The sequence below is a fragment of the Bufo gargarizans genome, chromosome 5 (genome assembly GCF_014858855.1).
Source record: "Bufo gargarizans isolate SCDJY-AF-19 chromosome 5, ASM1485885v1, whole genome shotgun sequence".
Classification (NCBI taxonomy): domain Eukaryota; kingdom Metazoa; phylum Chordata; class Amphibia; order Anura; family Bufonidae; genus Bufo; species Bufo gargarizans.
Window position 1 is genome coordinate 56,688,171 of NC_058084.1, and position 19,298 is coordinate 56,707,468.

Sequence of the window (19,298 nt, forward strand, 5' to 3'; positions counted from 1 at the left end):
AAGAATGTTTTGTTATATGCAAATGAGCCTCTAGGAGCAACGGAGGCGTTACCATTACACCTAGAGGCTCTGCTCTCTCTGTAACTGCCGCACCCTCTGCACTTTGATTGACAGGGCCAGGTGTGATGATGTTTTCACTGTCTGGTGCTGTAAATTAAAGTGCAGAGGGTACAGCAGTTGAAGAGAGAGCAAAGCTTCTAGGTGTAACAGTAACGCCCCCGTTGCTCCTAGAGGCTCATTTGTGTAGTGTCCCACTAGGTAAATGTGGGCACTACACAAGGGTCAATTGGGCCACGTTGTTCTCCACCTCCTGAGGAACAGTGGCATTGTACAGTCCATTTTAATGTATATTGCTATGCTTTTATGTGTATTTTCCCTGTTATGTGTGCATCAGGCCTGTTAGGGTGTAGTTCCTCCTCCTAGACAGTAGAGGGAGCTAGGGGACCCCTAGTATAAATAGTCAGGTCCTGTTCAGGGAAGTGAGTAGTTGTGTAGTCAGAAGTCAGTGTGGACTCTAGCTAAGGAGCAGCTTCTGACATGTAGCTAGATAGCCCAGGCTTCTAGCTTGCCACCAGGAGAAGGGTGTCCCTCCTGAGAGAAGGACCAAGTTCCTATAACCAGAGCAGAGCAGAGCCAAAGTGTTTCCAGCCAACCTGAGAGCTGAAGGGCAGAAGGATTTTACTTAAAGCAAGGATTATATACCTGAGGAAGTTTCCCCTAACCAAGGATAAAGCCAGCAATAGGGCATACGGGCCTTGGGATAAAGACAGACAGGATTCTGAGGAAAAGTGCAGCCTGATCTGTAAGTGTTTAACCCTCTGAGTATCTTGCAAGAACATTGTGCCTGCCATTTGTATAAGCCTGCTTGTGACTGCTGCTGACATATGGAACTTTGCCAAAAGACTGTAAAAAGTTAACTGTTTCCAGTAAAAGGAAGTTTTGGTTCACCACAACATCGTATTCCTCAATTATTCCTACCATAAGTCGGTGTGCCACCGTTACCGGCACTGGCGTCACGAATTTAAAGGGATCTTGCCCTTGGCACATTAAACACCTGCAACATCCAGGGCACCTCATCTACCATCAGTTCCCCAGAGGTCCCTTGTGCCAGCCTCTCCATCACTGCTGTACGTCTGCCAAAGGTATACAAAAGACTGTGAGTACTACAACCACCCTAGGTTAGTAACTACCCCTGTGACCTCACTATTCGCCTCACCCTGCAGGGCGGTGTACTGCATTTGCATATAATAAAACATCATTTTTCTCAGCAATGCGGTCACATATGAACATGGGACCAACACAGATGTCTTCAGCTGCCAAGCGCTCATGTAACAGGTCAGCCAGTTTCACAGTGGCAGATGCCCTTTAATATTGTTATTTCATCCCAATGTAAAAATTCTGTGATAAAAAATAAAAGTTTTCATTGATTTGAACCTTACGGTCCGGTTCCAGCCCACACTACATCTGGTAAATGAGTTATATCTGTTTGGACTACACTTCCCAGAAACCTCTGCCCATCAGCCAGGTTCTAAGACTGTGCAGGGAATCATGGGAGGTGTAGTTTCTACTCTGTGTCAACAATCCCCTGCCCTGTGACAATGTTTCCAGGCATTCCGCTGCTTCTCCTTTATTTCCTTTACCCGCCCCCAGCAATCAGGCAGCAAACTGACAGAGGTAGGTGGGCACTCCAGTGGGAAGTGGGAGGCTGGACATGATACTGGGAGAGACGTGAATGGGGCTGGACATGGCTGCAGAGGTCACATAACAGGTAGGAGCAATACTTCCTACTGTCCAGATGGATAGGACTACAAATCTCAGCATGCTCAGCTTGTAGCTGGAAGATCATGCTTGGACTTGTTGTTCCACAATATATCGTCATATGTGAAGACACGTGTCGCCAGGTTTAAGATTATAGCAGAAGGCAAAAGAGGCAACTGTCCTGGAGCGACATCAGCCCAGCCCCTACGACACGCAGCCCGCTATATACCATACATTCTGCCTGTGGGATCAGCACAGGTTTACGTTATTACATTGCCTGCGGCACTGGTTGGCATCAAATAGCAAGTTTGGGAGATGTAGAGGCACTAAAAACTATGTTGGGTGTATGATACTGTTATATGGGTGCTGTATGGACGTTGTATAATACTGTTATATGGGTGCTGTATGGACGTTGTATAATACTGTTATATGGGTGCTGTATGGACGTTGTATGATACTGTCATGTGTGCACAGTATGATACTGTTATAAGGGTGCTGTATGGACGTTGTATGATACTGTTATATGGGTGCTGTATTGACGTTGTATGATACTGTTATGTGTGCACAGTATTATACTGATACATGGGTGCTGTATGGACGTTGTATGATACTGTCATGTGTGCACAGTATGATACTGTTATATGGGTGTTGTATGGACGTTGTATGATACTGTTATGTGTGCACAGTATTATACTGATACATGGGTGCTGTATGGACGTTGTATGATACTGTCATGTTTGCACAGTATGATACTGTTATATGGGTGCTGTATGGACGTTGTATGATACTGTCATGTTTGCACAGTATGATACTGTTATATGGGTGCTGTATGGACGTTGTATGATACCGTTATGTGTGCACAGTATGATACTGTTATATGGGTGCTGTATGGACGTTGTATGATACTGTTATGTGTGCACAGTATGATACTGTTATATAGGTGCTGTATGGACGTTGTATGATACTGTTATGTGTGCACAGTATGATACTGTTATATGGACATTGTATGATACTGTTATGTGTGCACAGTATGATACTGTTATATGGGTGCTGTATGGACGTTGTATGATACTGTCATGTTTGCACAGTATGATACTGTTATATGGGTGCTGTATGGACGTTGTATGATACTGTTATGTGTGCACAGTATGATACTGTTATATGGGTGCTGTATGGACGTTGTATGATACTGTTATGTGTGCACAGTATGATACTGTTATATGGGTGCTGTATGGACGTTGTATGATACTGTTATATGGGTGCTGTATGGATGTTGTATGATACTGTTATGTGTGCACAGTATGATACTGTTACATGGGTGCTGTATGGACGCTGTATGATACTGTCATGTGTGCACAGTATGATACTGTTATATGGGTGTTGTATGGACGTTGTATGATACTGTTATGTGTGCACATTATGATACTGTTATATGGACATTGTATGATACTGTTATGTGTGCACAGTATGATACTGTTATATGGGTGTTGTATGGACTTTGTATGATACTGTTATGTGTGCACATTATGATACTGTTATATGGACATTGTATGATACTGTTATGTGTGCACAGTATGATACTGTTATATGGGTGTTGTATGGACATTGTATGATACTGTTATGTGTGCACAGTATGATACTGTTATATGGGTGTTGTATGGACGTTGTATGATACTGTTATGTGTACACAGTATGATACTGTTATATGGGTGCTGTATGGACGTTGTATGATACTGTTATGTGTGCACAGTATGATACTGTTATATGGGTGCTGTATGGACGTTGTCTGATACTGTTATGTGTGCACAGTATGATACTGTTATATGGACATTGTATGATACTGTTATGTGTGCACAGTATGATACTGTTATATAGGTGCTGTATGGACGTTGTATGATACTGTTATGTGTGCACAGTATGATACTGTTATATGGGTGCTGTATGGACGTTGTATGATACTGTTATGTGTGCACAGTATGATACTGTTATATGGACATTGTATGATACTGTTATGTGTGCACAGTATGATACTGTTATATGGGTGCTGTATGGACGTTGTATGATACTGTTATATGGGTGCTGTATGGACGTTGTATGATACTGTCATGTGTGCACAGTATGATACTGTTATAAGGGTGCTGTATGGACGTTGTATGATACTGTTATATGGGTGCTGTATTGACGTTGTATGATACTGTTATGTGTGCACAGTATTATACTGATACATGGGTGCTGTATGGACGTTGTATGATACTGTCATGTGTGCACAGTATGATACTGTTATATGGGTGTTGTATGGACGTTGTATGATACTGTTATGTGTGCACAGTATTATACTGATACATGGGTGCTGTATGGACGTTGTATGATACTGTCATGTGTGCACAGTATGATACTGTTATATGGGTGCTGTATGGATGTTGTATGATATTGTTATGTGTGCACAGTATGATACTGTTATATGGGTGCTGTATGGACGTTGTATGATACTGTCATGTTTGCACAGTATGATACTGTTATATGGGTGCTGTATGGACGTTGTATGATACTGTCATGTGTGCACAGTATGATACTGTTATATGGGTGCTGTATGGACGTTGTATGATACTGTTATGTGTGCACAGTATGATACTGTTATATGGACATTGTATGATACTGTTATGTGTGCACAGTATGATACTGTTATATGGGTGCTGTATGGACGTTGTATGATACTGTTATGTGTGCACAGTATGATACTGTTATATGGGTGCTGTATGGACGTTGTATGATACTGTTATATGGGTGCTGTATGGATGTTGTATGATACTGTTATGTGTGCACAGTATGATACTGTTACATGGGTGCTGTATGGACGTTGTATGATACTGTCATGTGTGCACAGTATGATACTGTTATATGGGTGTTGTATGGACGTTGTATGATACTGTTATGTGTGCACATTATGATACTGTTATATGGACATTGTATGATACTGTTATGTGTGCACAGTATGATACTGTTATATGGGTGTTGTATGGACGTTGTATGATACTGTTATGTGTGCACATTATGATACTGTTATATGGACATTGTATGATACTGTTATGTGTGCACAGTATGATACTGTTATATGAGTGTTGTATGGACGTTGTATGATACTGTTATGTGTGCACAGTATGATACTGTTATATGGGTGCTGTATGGACGTTGTATGATACTGTTATGTGTGCACAGTATGATACTGTTATATGGACATTGTATGATACTGTTATGTGTGCACAGTATGATACTGTTATATGGGTGCTGTATGGACGTTGTATGATACTGTTATGTGTGCACAGTATGATACTGTTATATGGGTGCTGTATGGACGTTGTATGATACTGTTATATGGGTGCTGTATGGATGTTGTATGATACTGTTATGTGTGCACAGTATGATACTGTTACATGGGTGCTGTATGGACGTTGTATGATACTGTCATGTGTGCACAGTATGATACTGTTATATGGGTGTTGTATGGACGTTGTATGATACTGTTATGTGTGCACATTATGATACTGTTATATGGACATTGTATGATACTGTTATGTGTGCACAGTATGATACTGTTATATGGGTGTTGTATGGACATTGTATGATACTGTTATGTGTGCACAGTATGATACTGTTATATGGGTGTTGTATGGACGTTGTATGATACTGTTATGTGTACACAGTATGATACTGTTATATGGGTGCTGTATGGACGTTGTATGATACTGTTATGTGTGCACAGTATGATACTGTTATATGGGTGGTAATGTATGTGTAACTCCCCAGAGTGGCATTACCATTTCTGCACCCTGCTACTATTTCTAATGGGCTAGCATAATGTCATTCTAAGTATTAGTTTCCAGGTCCTGCAAAATGTGTATTCATAATCTTGTTATGTAACTGTTTAAGTGTAATATGCCTGGTTCACCAGCAGGTGGCAGCATTAATGGCAGAGCTACAGGTAGATAGAATGGAGCTTTCTATTCCATTCTACCACCCTCTCTGTGGTGTGGTAGGCGTGTCCCACTTGCTGCAGAGAGGGAGGAGTCTAGTTTAGAGTTAGTTGCAGTTTACCCCCTGCCAAGGGAGGGTGTGCAGCAGGTGCACGTCACTGCTGGACGTGCCTTGCCAAGCCAGCTAGAGCACCTTCAGCTCTGCTGGATCTGGAGTCCACAGCTGGAAGCCTCTGAAGCCAGGAGTAAAGTTCCCTGGACCAGTTTAGAGACAGACTACCAAGAGAGAAGTTGCAGCACCCAGAGAAAGCTAAATTATACCGCTATCCTGTCAGTACAGCAGAGCCAGAGAGCGACAGATGTAGCAGAGAGGAGTTTGCCTGCCACAGTTAATGCTAACACCTGCTGGAACCAAGAAAAAGCCTGAAACTGTTGGAGAAACGTTTATTGAAAGTAAAGCTGTTATCAAGTTCATCACCAAGTCTGGACTTAATTTATTTCCTCATCCCCTTCATCAACAAGCCCCCTTTTCATTGCTGTGGAGCCAACTACTAGGGTCCAGCATATCCAGGTAGGAGCACTGTGACGCGTGCACAACACTTTAAGGGACATTATAGACTACCCTACACCACTTTGGCATTCCTACTCCTGGGTACCATCTACCACTACATCACTAAAAGGGGCCCTGTACCCTTGTTGCTTCATTGCAACTGGCGTCACGAAAAACGAATGCACTTTTCAACTCTTAAAGGGCCCTGGGGGGAGGCGCCCCCTGCATATGGTGTTGTAAGCACTGTTTGCATTGTATGATACTGTTATGTGTGCATTGTGTGACAATGTTATGAGAGCTTTGTATTATACTGTTATATGGGTGCTGTATCATTCTATTGTACTGTTATATGGATGCTGTATGAAACTGTTATGCATGCATCATATGATACTGTTATGCTTGCATTGTATCATACTGTTATGAGAGCTTTGTATTATACGGTTATGTGGACATTGTATGATTCTGTTATATGGGCATTCTATTGTACTGTTATATGGGTGCTGTATGAAACTGTTATGGGCACTGTATGGCAACATAATGTTGGAGTTGTATAGCACTGTTATGCATTGTAACATGCATTGTATGATACTGTTATATAGGTGCTGTATGGCGAGATAATGTGGGTGTTGTATAGTACTGCTATGTTTGCATTGTATGATACTGTTATATGGGCATTCAATTATACTGTTATATGGGTGCTGTATCATATTGTTATGGGCACTGTATGGCATAATGTGGGTTTTGTATAGTACTGTTATGTTTGCACTCTGGTGTTAGTAGGGTGTCACAGTATAAGGGCTCGTTCACACGACCGTTGGTGTCCCGTTCCCGTAGTGCGGACAATATTTGCGGATCCGCAATACATGGGCACCGTTCCGTTGTCATTCCGCATCACGGATGCGGACCCATTCATTTCAATGGGTCAGGAAATCCGGAGATGCGGAACGAAAGCACGGAACGGAACACTACGGAGTGCTTCCTGGGGTTCGTTCCGTGCCTCCGCACCGCAAAAAGATAGAACATGCTCTATCTTTTTGCGGAACGGAGGGATTGCGGACCCATTCAAATGAATGGGTCTGCGATTCCCATGCGCCTGCCCCACGGAAGGTGCCCGTGGATTGCGGACCGCAATTTGCGGTTTACAGCACGGGTGCGGGACACCAACGGTCGTGTGGACGAGCTCTTAGGATAGAGCAGGGATCAGCAACCTCAATCCAGCTGTTCTGAAACTACAACTCCCAGACTCCTTCTTTCACTTCTATGGGAGTTACAAGAGCAGCTATGAAAGTGTGCATGCTGGGAGTTGTAGTTTCACAGCAGCTGGAGTGCCGAAGGTTGCTGATCCCTGGAATAGATGAACACCCGGCGTATACTCCGTCTATATTCCCTTCACCTCGGAATTACAGACATAAACTCTGCAGCGTTTTCCAGTAGCAGTAAAGTAGGTGAGATGTCACCAGATCCCATCCACACACCGCGTGATAATCTGCGGACATTGACCTGCGACGCAGATTTTAAATCCACAGCAGGTCGATTTATGGTGAAGCTTTTCACCGCAGATTTTACCCTTTCGCCCACACCACAACCACTGCAAAACCAGCGTGAAAATGTAGATTATGTCGCAGATTCCAGGGCTTCTGCATTCTACGTCTCAGGATATTGCATTACCAAGAAAACACGGAATCACATAGGATTACGCGGGATTCGAGACATCGGATTGTTTTCTGATGGTGATATGGAGGTCTTCTCTCCAGTAACTGCATGTACAGGGTGACCTAGACATGTGTTTTGGTCGAAGCCGATCGCTTCAGTGCCATAAACAGCCATGACAATCAGATGATGAAGGTCTATGACCGCCATGACATTTACTTCTACACTACGTGCAGAATTATTAGGCAAATGAGTATTTTGACCACATCATCCTCTTTATGCATGTTGTCTTACTCCAAGCTGTATAGGCTCGAAAGCCTACTACCAATTAAGCATATTAGGTGATGTGCATCTCTGTAATGAGAAGGGGTGTGGTCTAATGACATCAACACCCTATATCAGGTGTGCATAATTATTAGGCAACTTCCTTTCCTTTGGCAAAATGGGTCAAAAGAAGGACTTGACAGGCTCAGAAAAGTCAAAAATAGTGAGATATCTTGCAGAGGGATGCAGCACTCTTGAAATTGCAAAGCTTCTGAAGCGTGATCATCGAACAATCAAGCGTTTCATTCAAAATAGTCAACAGGGTCGCAAGAAGCGTGTGGAAAAACCAAGGCGCAAAATAACTGCCCATGAACTGAGAAAAGTCAAGCGTGCAGCTGCCAAGATGCCACTTGCCACCAGTTTGGCCATATTTCAGAGCTGCAACATCACTGGAGTGCCCAAAAGCACAAGGTGTGCAATACTCAGAGACATGGCCAAGGTAAGAAAGGCTGAAAGACGACCACCACTGAACAAGACACACAAGCTGAAACGTCAAGACTGGGCCAAGAAATATCTCAAGACTGATTTTTCTAAGGTTTTATGGACTGATGAAATGAGAGTGAGTCTTGATGGGCCAGATGGCTGGATTGGTAAAGGGCAGAGAGCTCCAGTCCAACTCAGACGCCAGCAAGGTGGAGGTGGAGTACTGGTTTGGGCTGGTATCATCAAAGATGAGCTTGTGGGGCCTTTTTGGGTTGAGGATGGAGTCAAGCTCAACTCCCAGTCCTACTGCCAGTTTCTGGAAGACACCTTCTTCAAGCAGTGGTATAGGAAGAAGTCTGCAAGGTAAGAAAAACATGATTTTCATGCAGGACAATGCTCCATCACACGCGTCCAAGTACTCCACAACGTGGCTGGCAAGAAAGGGTATAAAAGAAGAAAATCTAATGACATGGCCTCCTTGTTCACCTGATCTGAACCCCATTGAGAACCTGTGGTCCATCATCAAATGTGAGATTTACAAGGAGGGAAAACAGTCCACCTCTCTGAACAGTGTCTGGGAGGCTGTGGTTGCTGCTGCACGCAATGTTGATGGTGAACAGATCAAAACACTGACAGGATCCATGGATGGCAGGCTTTTGAGTGTCCTTGCAAAGAAAGGTGGCTATATTGGTCACTGATTTGTTTTTGTTTTGTTTTTGAATGTCAGAAATGTATATTTGTGAATGTTGAGATGTTATATTGGTTTCACTGGTAAAAATAAATAATTGAAATGGGTATATATTTGTTTTTTGTTAAGTTGCCTAATAATTATGCACAGTAATAGTCACCTGCACACACAGATATCCCCCTAAAATAGCTAAAACTAAAAACAAACTAAAAACTACTTCCAAAAACATTCAGCTTTGATATTAATGAGTTTTTTGGGTTCATTGAGAACATGGTTGTTGTTCAATAATAAAATTAATCCTCAAAAATACAACTTGCCTAATAATTCTGCACTCCCTGTATACTTTGTGACGGCGTATGTTGCCGATATAGACAAAGAAAGAGCCAAGAAAACCGCTATGGAAATGCACCTCCAATTACCGTAAATAAAATATGTGAAAAGTATGTTGCCGATATGACCTCAGGTCGCATTGACTATTTCTTATTTTACCGTCAGTAATGTCAAAGAAAGAGGAAAGCCCCAAACCTCCGCACCCTTACCGGACATCGGTTGAGCAACTTCTAAAATGCTACGGGTCAGATAAATACAGAAAATTCCGGAAGCCTGAATCTAAACATGTGATAAGTCGCACATACAGGTGAGGGGCACTATATGTACACAGCTGCCTGACCGCTTCCTGGACCACGTGTGACCTGCATCAAACCTAGTGCAAGGGGAAAGTGAAACAGCCAATCAGAATGCAGCTCTCATTTCTCAGAGGGTCTCTGGAAGATGAAAGCCACAACCTGATTGGTTGCTTTAGGCGACTGCTCCACTTCACTAGTTTTGATCATTCCAAATGTAGTGGAGTGTGCAGGGAATTGCTTGAATAGCGATTCCCTAATGTAGCAATGCTATATAAACCGCTTTATGTACGTAAAGGAGCACCCCGAATTGTAATGACGCCACTTTGATTTCCTGTCTGTCCCCCTATAGTGCTGAAGCGTTAAGTTTCGACACTACCAGGACAGCACCCGGTCAACACAGAGAACCTATCCCTAGGGTCCCAATAACTAGGTGCTTGCATAGAAAGTGTCTATTGCCTGTGGCCAGCAATATGGCAGACTATGTCGGAGATACAGGCCGGGATATATACCTCTGACTGAAGGCTAGAAAGCAATGTGAACAGAGCCTTACCCCTTCTCACCCCCGAGATCAGTGTCCGTTCTCTGTCTTGAGTAATCTGAAACCGATTCATTGCTAGGGATGTATTGTGCAACATCTCATATGGTTGTTAGGCAGGGTTCCCTAGCAACCAGTCTGTCAGACATGACAAAAAATGCTAGATTGGTGATGTGTTGCAAGCCGAGGAGAGACAACGCAGTCGGCAATAGTCAATCAGAGCTGGGAAGAGAAGTGGACGGCTCTCTATGGTGCCATGGTGGTCATAGTGGCCAACGGTCCCGAATTTAGACTTGTCCCCACTCAAAAATGGGAGGGTGCTCAGTTCAGTGGGGTTTCCCCCGAATTACCAACAAAAATGGCGGACCACGAGTCTCTCATCTCTTTCTGAATTTCATGATGTGAGGGGAATAAGGGGACCTTCTGTCAATTATTGCTGAGGAGAGCTGAAATAGGGGGGTGGGTGCACGGATAATTTGGGTGACCGGGTGACAGACAAGTTGTCTTTAGGAAAGCTAATATGGCCCACAATGGCAGCAGCCAGACAGCTGCTTTCAGTCCTCCAAATAATGGCAGGAGCAGTCTGAAGCCCAACGTTGTCGTCAGCCGTAGCCTAATCATGCACGGATAAGAGGGCTCAAGTGCGTGCGAGACCATCTCATAACATCCTACCCTGTCTTGTAGTGACTCCAGTACTCTGAGCCATCAGTCTGTACCCCGCCACTTAGAACAACGCCCCCGACCCCAGACCTGTGCGGCGTGCAGGGCCTGCATGTCCTCAAGTGTCACCGACTCCATGCCGGAAGTCCTTAAGATGCAACCTTTAGGCCGGACGCACCACCTTCCGTACCACTGTGCAAAAACCAACACAAAGAGGCCAACAGCAAGACACAAAACCCGGACGCGGGGTGAGGCTCCTGCCCTGCTGCAGGTAAGTCGCCACTATTCAGCAGATTTAGGCCTCATGCACATGGCAATTTACGGCCCCCAATGCAGGGGCACCAGCCGTGCGGATTCCGCAGACGGATCCAGATCTATTTAACTTGAATGGGTCCGTGATTCGTCCGCACTGCCAAACAAATGAACATGTTCTATTTTTTTGCAGTGCTGAGGCACTATGGGGTTCCGTGCTTCCGCTCTGCACTGCACCTTCCGGTTTGCGGACCCATTCAAGTGAATGGGTCTGCATCCGTGATGCGGTGCACAAACTGCCGGGGCCCGTATATTGCGGACTTGCTATTTGCGAGCCGCAATACGGGCACAGCTGGGCAACGGCCGTGTGCATGAAGCCTTAGGCCTCGCTCACATTTCCGTGTCAATCCTGTTTAAACCTTGTCGCACTCTGTTGTTCTTGCTTGGAGTAGGGTTCCCACCCCAATTGTCAGTGAAAAAAAGACTCCAGCATATAATGTGTTAAAAAAAAAAAAAATTATATTATGAGATTACTGCGGCGTTGAGTAACATTTCGGCCTTCTGGCCTTCTTCAGACTAATGCCGCTGGTGAGAGAAGGAATAAGGTTGAGCGCAGTGTAGAGCGCAGTGTTAGTCTGAAGAAGGCCATAAGGCCGAAATGTTACTCAACGCCGCAGTAATCTCATAATATTTTAAAGAAAACAATTTAACACATTATATGCTGGAGTCTTTTTTTCACATTTCCATGTCAGTGTCACATCCATAAAAAAAAAACCTACGTGTTTCATCTGTGAAGATGTCCGTGAAGGATCTGTTGTTGGTCCGTGTGTCCGTTTTTACCATCTGTGTGTCATCCGTAATTCACTGACGTTGCTCAGCTGAAAATTAATTTCTAAAGAATCTCCTAAGAGTCTTCAGTGAAAAACAGACACAACATGGATGCCATCCGTGTTGTGTCAGTGATTTTCACAGACCCATAGACTGGGCGTGCTTGGTCTGCATCACAGATCAAAATATTGCACGCCCCTGTGGTTTTTTTACTGACCCACGATCAGTAAATTACTGAACAGCACACGTCAGTGAAAAACGGAAATGTGAACGAAGCCTAAGGGAATGTATAATGGGCGTCATTTTATTTCTGTAAGATGTAAAAATTGTGTGATTTTTTCTTTTTCTTTATGCAGCTATTTTTTATTTTTTTTAAACTTCTCTGGGGCTAGCCATTTTGGAGACAAACACTTCCTGTAATGTCTGAATAGGCGGTGCAGCAGAATGTGTGACAGCTGGAAGGAACGGAAGTTAAAGGGGTACTCCCATCTCATTAAGGCATATCACTAGGTCCTAACATTACTTCATAATCAGTGGGGGTCCCAGAGATCCTGAGAATGATCCTGAGGCACTGAAGCTCAGGGTCAGACTGGGGTTCCTTAGGCCCACCAGAGGAAACTTTTCTCAGGGGCCCAAACCGCATATCATTAGTAAAGTCTAATAGATTTGGCTTCAAAGAAGTAGACCCTAGTGGCGAGTTATTGGCTCCGGCTGTTTTTTTTAGTTTTTATTTTTATAGACCTTTGGTATCCATTCTGGTACCAGAGCCTGGACCCACTGGGTGATCCTCTGGTACTCTGGTGGGCTAGTCCGGCGCTGCTGCGGCTCCGTTATGGCTTTTCCATGCACAGCAGCACTCCCAGTCACCCAGATGTGCAGAGAGGTACAGTCCTACTCATTTGACTGGAGTTGTGCCGTAGTACCTTCTGCACTGCGAGTGACTGGGGAACTGCATCCCCTTCATCCTCAGGATCATTGCGGGTCTCAGAGTTCAGATGCCATCACTTTATTAGATAGGAATAGAATACCCTATACCCTGGAGAATAAATGCTTTTAATCCATATGCAAATGAGCAGTTAAGTGCACCGAGGGCGGGGCAAAGCTTTTCCTGCTTTCTCTGCCAGACCCTCCCTCTCCTTCTTGATTGACAGGGCCAGGCGAGATGACAATGCAGGAACCCGGCCCCGTCAATTAGGAAGGAGAGGAAAGGGCTGGCAAAAGCACAGGAGGAGCAAGGGTGCACATCTTTCACTTAAATGCTCATTTGCATATAAAGTTACAGTACTTTTGCTCCAAAATGAAGCGACGGATCACTATATGAAAAGTATCATTACATTTAGCCAAGCAAGGCATTGTGCCTGGTGACAGATTCCCTTTAACAGATTAATACAGTTTCCAGAAAATGATGGAGGAAGGCCCCCCCACCCCTAGAGACCTGAAATTGTCAGGGGACCTGCATACACATTCATATTTGAGTGTATAGTTTTACTGTGTTACTTTAGAAAGGCCTCCAGCAGTATTGGAGGGTGGTTATTACATCCCTCACCATCTAACAATAATGAGATGACTCTGACCCTGTGCCAGTCTACACGGCAAAGCTGAAAAGTATCAGCTTACTGTGTGTGCTCCAGTGTCTATTTTGTAAACTGGAATACGTCTGGATTTTTTTAATGAAAATTCCCATAAAACACCAAACATAAAAAAAAAAAACACATGTATAATAAAAACTTAAAATGTGTCATTTGCTAATAATGCGTTCACTCTCATGGTAAAAACTGACTTAAAGGAGTTTTCCAAGACCCTCAAAATGAGTTAAAGGCAGAAAATGGTATAAAATAAGAAAAGATGCATTATTCACCCGTTTAATCCCCTGCCGTTCTGGTGCCACAGCTCCGGTGTTCTCCATGGGGGCCACCGATTGGATGCAGCGGTCACATTGGGTAGATGGGTACATCATTGCTGCAGGATCGGGATCTCCGGAGTGCTGGCACTAGTACAGTGGGGGACTGAACAAGTGAAAAATGCATTTTTCTTTTTCCTTTTTTTATCGTTTCCTGCCTTTAGCTACATTTTTAGGGTCTTGAAAAATCCCTTTTAATGTTTCTCAATTAAATTCTCTTTCAGCTTCCACATTCCAAAAAACTGATGCCATGTAATGGGAAGAGGTCTAGCAGCCTGCAAAGCCGTGCATCATCTTGTAGCTCCAGGTTGTCAGGTAAAATATGATACATTTTTTTAATGAATGATTTCATTTAATACGGGAGAACTGATCCCATAGTTGTCATACCGGGGTAATGAAAACGCTACTAAGACTTACAGTGATATCCTCCTCTTCTTAAATACTATTTACTATTGCTCCAATCTAACAGGTAAAAAAGCAAATATATTATAGTCTCCTTCTATATTTTATTAGAGGGATCAATTGTATCCCCCCCCCCCCTGCTTTCTACCCCTTCTGAGCCTAGACTGGGTAAACCATAAGCTCGGGAAAAGAAGTCGAAAACCTTCCTATAACTCTGACTTCAATTAAGCCCTGCCCCTTTTCTTAAGCTCCACCCATTTTTGACACCAGGCCAAAGTGAGAATGACCTCAGCAGATTTCTACACAACCCCTTCTTTTAGAAGTTTGCCGAAGCCACTGCAGACTCTCCAATGGGGAAATAGTTGCTTTTTGTCTTGAGTATTTCCCTTTTGGGTGGACCAAGAACTTAAAGTGGCCCTGGAAAAAAAAAAAAAAAAACTAAAAGTGGTCCCATTTTGTAGGCAGGTTCAAAATAATAGAGTGCGGGGCAACACAAATTGCAGCACAAGATACCGCCCCTGCAGAATCAAATATCACAGTGCAGCATAAGATACCGCCCCTGCAGAAAGAAATAACACAGTGCAGCACAAGATACCGCCCCTGCAGAACCAAATAACACAGTGCAGCACAAGATACCGCCCCTGCAGAATCAAATATCACAGTGCAGCACAAGATACCACCCCTGCAGAACCAAATAACACAGTGCAGCACAAGATACCACCACTGCAGAACCAAATAACACAGTGCAGCACAAGATACCACCCCTGCAGAATCAAATATCACAGTGCAGCATAACATACAGCCCCTGCAGTGCCAAATACCACAGTGCAAGACAAGATACCACCCCTGCAGTGCCAAATACCACAGTGCAAGACAAGATACCACCCCTGCAGTACCAAATACCACAGTGCAGCACAAGATACCACCCCTGCAGTGCCAAATACCACAGTGCAAGACAAGATACCTTCCCTGCAGTACCAAATACCACAGTGCAGCACAAGATACCGCCCCTGCAGTGCCAAATACCACAGTGCAAGACAAGATACCGCCCCTGCAGAACCATATACCACAATGCAGCACAAAATGCTGCCTCAGCAGAATCAGATACAGTATCACAGTGCAGCACATAATACTGCTACCCTCGTTGCAGTATTTTACTGTATCACTATTCTGAGGATGACAATACATTTGAAATCAGGAGGGTACCTAAGGCTGTTGGCCAGGTGCTTAAGTACCTGATGCTCCTAGCATTAATAAGAGCATCAGATTGTTATGTACCCGGCTGGCAGCCATGAGGAGGGCTCGGGCCGGTCCCCTGGGCATTAGCCCACCAGGAAATTTCCCTGTAGTGTCTATGGACGATCCGCCCCAGGTCCCTTTAAGGAATTGCTCTAAAGGCAACTCCATAACGTACAATGGAAGAGTCATGATTTTGGTCTACCAAAAGTGACCTCTTCTCAAATATATCTACTGTATGACACGTCGGAAGATAATTTTTGGTTGTATTTCCCCTTGAACTATTGAGACGTACTAAACATGGCTATTTCATAGACTGTTATCTTGTTTTATTCTCCAGAAGAGAGGGTGGCCACCTCACCGTGTCTCCCCGCACTACCTCAGTCCGGTTTCCTCTCTACACATGCTGGTAACAGTGGTGGCAGACATAGCAGTACATATCATCCTGATCAAGAGCTAAGGCAATGGATTGTAGAGTTTGGAGGCGACGAGCAGGCAGCATTCATGGCAAGAGGACTTCAGAAGTTACAGCTGGCATACGAGGCGGGCAAAGCGGAAATATACCGATCAGCTCACTGTAAACCCATTACCAACGAGTGCTAATAGCAGATTCATCATCCATCATACCATCAAGCAGATTCTTGCCAGCAATATTACGGTCGGATTTCTCTCTGTTGGGTGGGGGTCTCGATTCTTCTTAAAGGCAATGTATCATCTGAAAATTACCAATTATTATTTAAATCGTTTTGCATTAAAGATATTTAAAAAATAAAACCTGATCAATGCCACAGAGCATGCCCACTACACTCTTCCAAAAAAGTAAATGAGGGAGAAAACAGGCTTATTTGCCTTGACAATTTTCCAAAGGAGCTCTGAAAAATGAAAGGTGGAATCTGATTGGTTGTTATGGGCTGCTGTTCACATCTCAGCAAGATGGACTCCCCTATAATCATGTTAAGGCCTCATGCACACGACCATTGTGTGCATCCGCGGCCGTTGTTCTGTTTTTCGTTTTTTTCCACGGACCCATTGAAAGTCAAGAAAAATCGGAAAATGCACCGTTTGACATCCGCGTCCGTGATCCGTGTTTCCAGTCCGTGAAAAAAATATGACCTGTCCTTTTTTTTTCACGGACAACGGTTCACGGACCCATTCAAGTCAATGGGTCCGTGAAAAATCACGGATGCACACAAGATTGTCATCCGCATCCGTGATCCGTTTTTTCCTATCATTTCAAAGGCAAACTTGACTTTGATTTTTTTTTCATTTTTCATGTCCGTGGATCCTCCAAAAATCAAGGAAGACCTACGGAAGAAAAAACGGACACGGATCACGGAACAACGGAAACCGTTTTTGCGTGTGCATGAGGCCTAAACGGGTTTTCCAGGAATTAAAGACTTATGACCAATCCTCAAGATAGGTCATCAACCCCTGATCAAGTAGGGGTCTTACTCTTACTGGTACGTTTTCATCAGCTGTTTGACTAGGCCGCACTAGCACTTAGTATATCATATCATCATAGTATATCAAGCACAGCGCCATACATTATATAGTGGTTGTGCTTGGTATTGCAGGTCAATCCCATTCACTTGAATAGCACAAATGCCATGTGACCGATGGACATGACTGCACAGGCCGAAGAAGAGGCCACAGCATCCATCCATCAGCTGATCGTCAGGGGCGATGGGAAACTCACCCCTACCAATAAGTTTAAAGGGCATCTGTCAGCAGTTTTGTACCTATGACACTGACTGACCTGTTACATGTGCACTTGGCGGCTGAAGGCATCTGTGTTGGTCCCATGTTCATATGTGTCCACATTGCTGAGAAAAAGAGTGTTTTATTATATGCAAATGAGCCTCTAGGAGCAACGGGGGCGTTACCATTACACCTAGAGGCTCTGCTCTCTCTGCAACTGTGCACAGGACCAGGCAGTGTAAATATCATCACACCTGTTCCTGTCAATCAAAGTGTAGAGGGTGTGGTAGTTTAAAACATCATTGACCCTTTAGGTGTAATGGTAACGCCCCCGTTGCTCCTAGAGGCTCATTTGCATATAATAAAACATCACTTTTCTCAGCAATGCGGGCACATATGAACATGAGACCAACATAGATGTCTTCAGCTGCCAAGCGCACATGTAACAGGTCAGCCAGTGTCATAGGGACAAAACTGCTGACAGATGCTCTTTAAATGAGAGGCCCAACACATTTTTTGCCTAAGGACCTCTGCCAGTGATGCGGATTATGGCTGCCATTGAGTTGTCACCCCAAGATCTCCTACGCCCAGTTTTGCTATACAATGGATGGATGCGTTTGGCTCAGGCTGCACGTCTTTCCCATGTCTCGCCGCTCTCTCCTATACTCGGCGCACCCCTATTTATATCACTCACTCCGCACGCCGTTGCTGTCTGGCTCGGCCCCTCGTCAGACTGCTGGTGTTTTTACGGCGTCAGTGATGTTACTGCTGATTTAATTATATCCCTGTTGTGTCAAATCCGCCAGTTCTCAATAAAATCGCCTCAGCCGCTGCTCATCACACTTGTCACGAGGTCTCCGAATAATTACTCCCTTGTGTACCCAGCACATCGCTCCTGTAATACTGATCCAGACATTATGTTATACAGAGAGTTATATGGGGTAGAGTTTTATCTGCAGCTTTTTGGATATATACAGGGGTATTTCTCGCAGAATTTACCAGCATGACCTGTTCCTCGCAATCCTTTTAAGGGGGATCTAAGAGATTTAAAATAATCATCTGTTATATATAAAGAGCGCCACTCTTATCCATAGGCTGTGTCTGGTATTGCAACTTAGTCCCATTCCTTCAAATGAAGGCATAGAGTGGCGTTTCTGGGGCCTTCCGCAATTTGCGGAACGGAACAGGAGGCCCATTATAGAAATGCCTATTCTTGTCCGCAAAACGGACAAGAATAGGACAGGACTCATAATTTTTGCGGGGCAACGGATGCGGACAGAGCACAGAGTGCTGTCCGCGTCTTTTGCGGACCCATTGAAATGAATGTATCCCTATACGGACCGTATGCGGAACGCAGAAAACGGCCCGTATACGGAACGCAAAATACTTTGGTGTGAACGAGCCCTTACACAGATAACCCCTTTGATTTGAATGGACATTGTGCAATTCTTTATTTCCCCTGTGGTGGCGCTTCAGGAAATCTGAACACTTACTATTTCCCTGAAGATTACAGATGATCTCTGAGGTTCTCAGCAGGGGGACACTTTGTGATCATCAAGTCAAAGGACCCTTCTAAGATGAGTGGAAAACCACCTTAAACTTTGCCTTTGATTGTGTCACATGTGATATAATATTGCTGCATCTACTTTTTGCACCATTATCAGGACATACCCTGATTATAGATAAAAACACGCAATTTGCTATTTTTTAGTCACCTTGTCCCCCATAAATTTTAACAATAAGGCCTCATGCACACAGCCGTTGCCCGGCCATGCCTGTATCGCAACCTATGTGCAC

At 44.1% G+C, this 19,298-nt stretch overlaps 1 protein-coding gene across 1 annotated transcript; it reads left to right on the forward strand.

The window, feature by feature from the left end:
- Positions 1-1,581: 1,581 nt before the first annotated feature.
- LOC122938337 lies at positions 1,582-16,595 on the forward strand. The gene is made up of 5 exons (XM_044293787.1): positions 1,582-1,674; positions 9,860-10,001; positions 11,210-11,456; positions 14,390-14,480; positions 16,144-16,595. The coding sequence occupies exons 1-5, from the start codon at positions 1,599-1,601 to the stop codon at positions 16,404-16,406; spliced, it is 819 nt and encodes a 272-aa protein (XP_044149722.1). The 5' UTR covers positions 1,582-1,598; the 3' UTR covers positions 16,407-16,595.
- Positions 16,596-19,298: the final 2,703 nt, after the last annotated feature.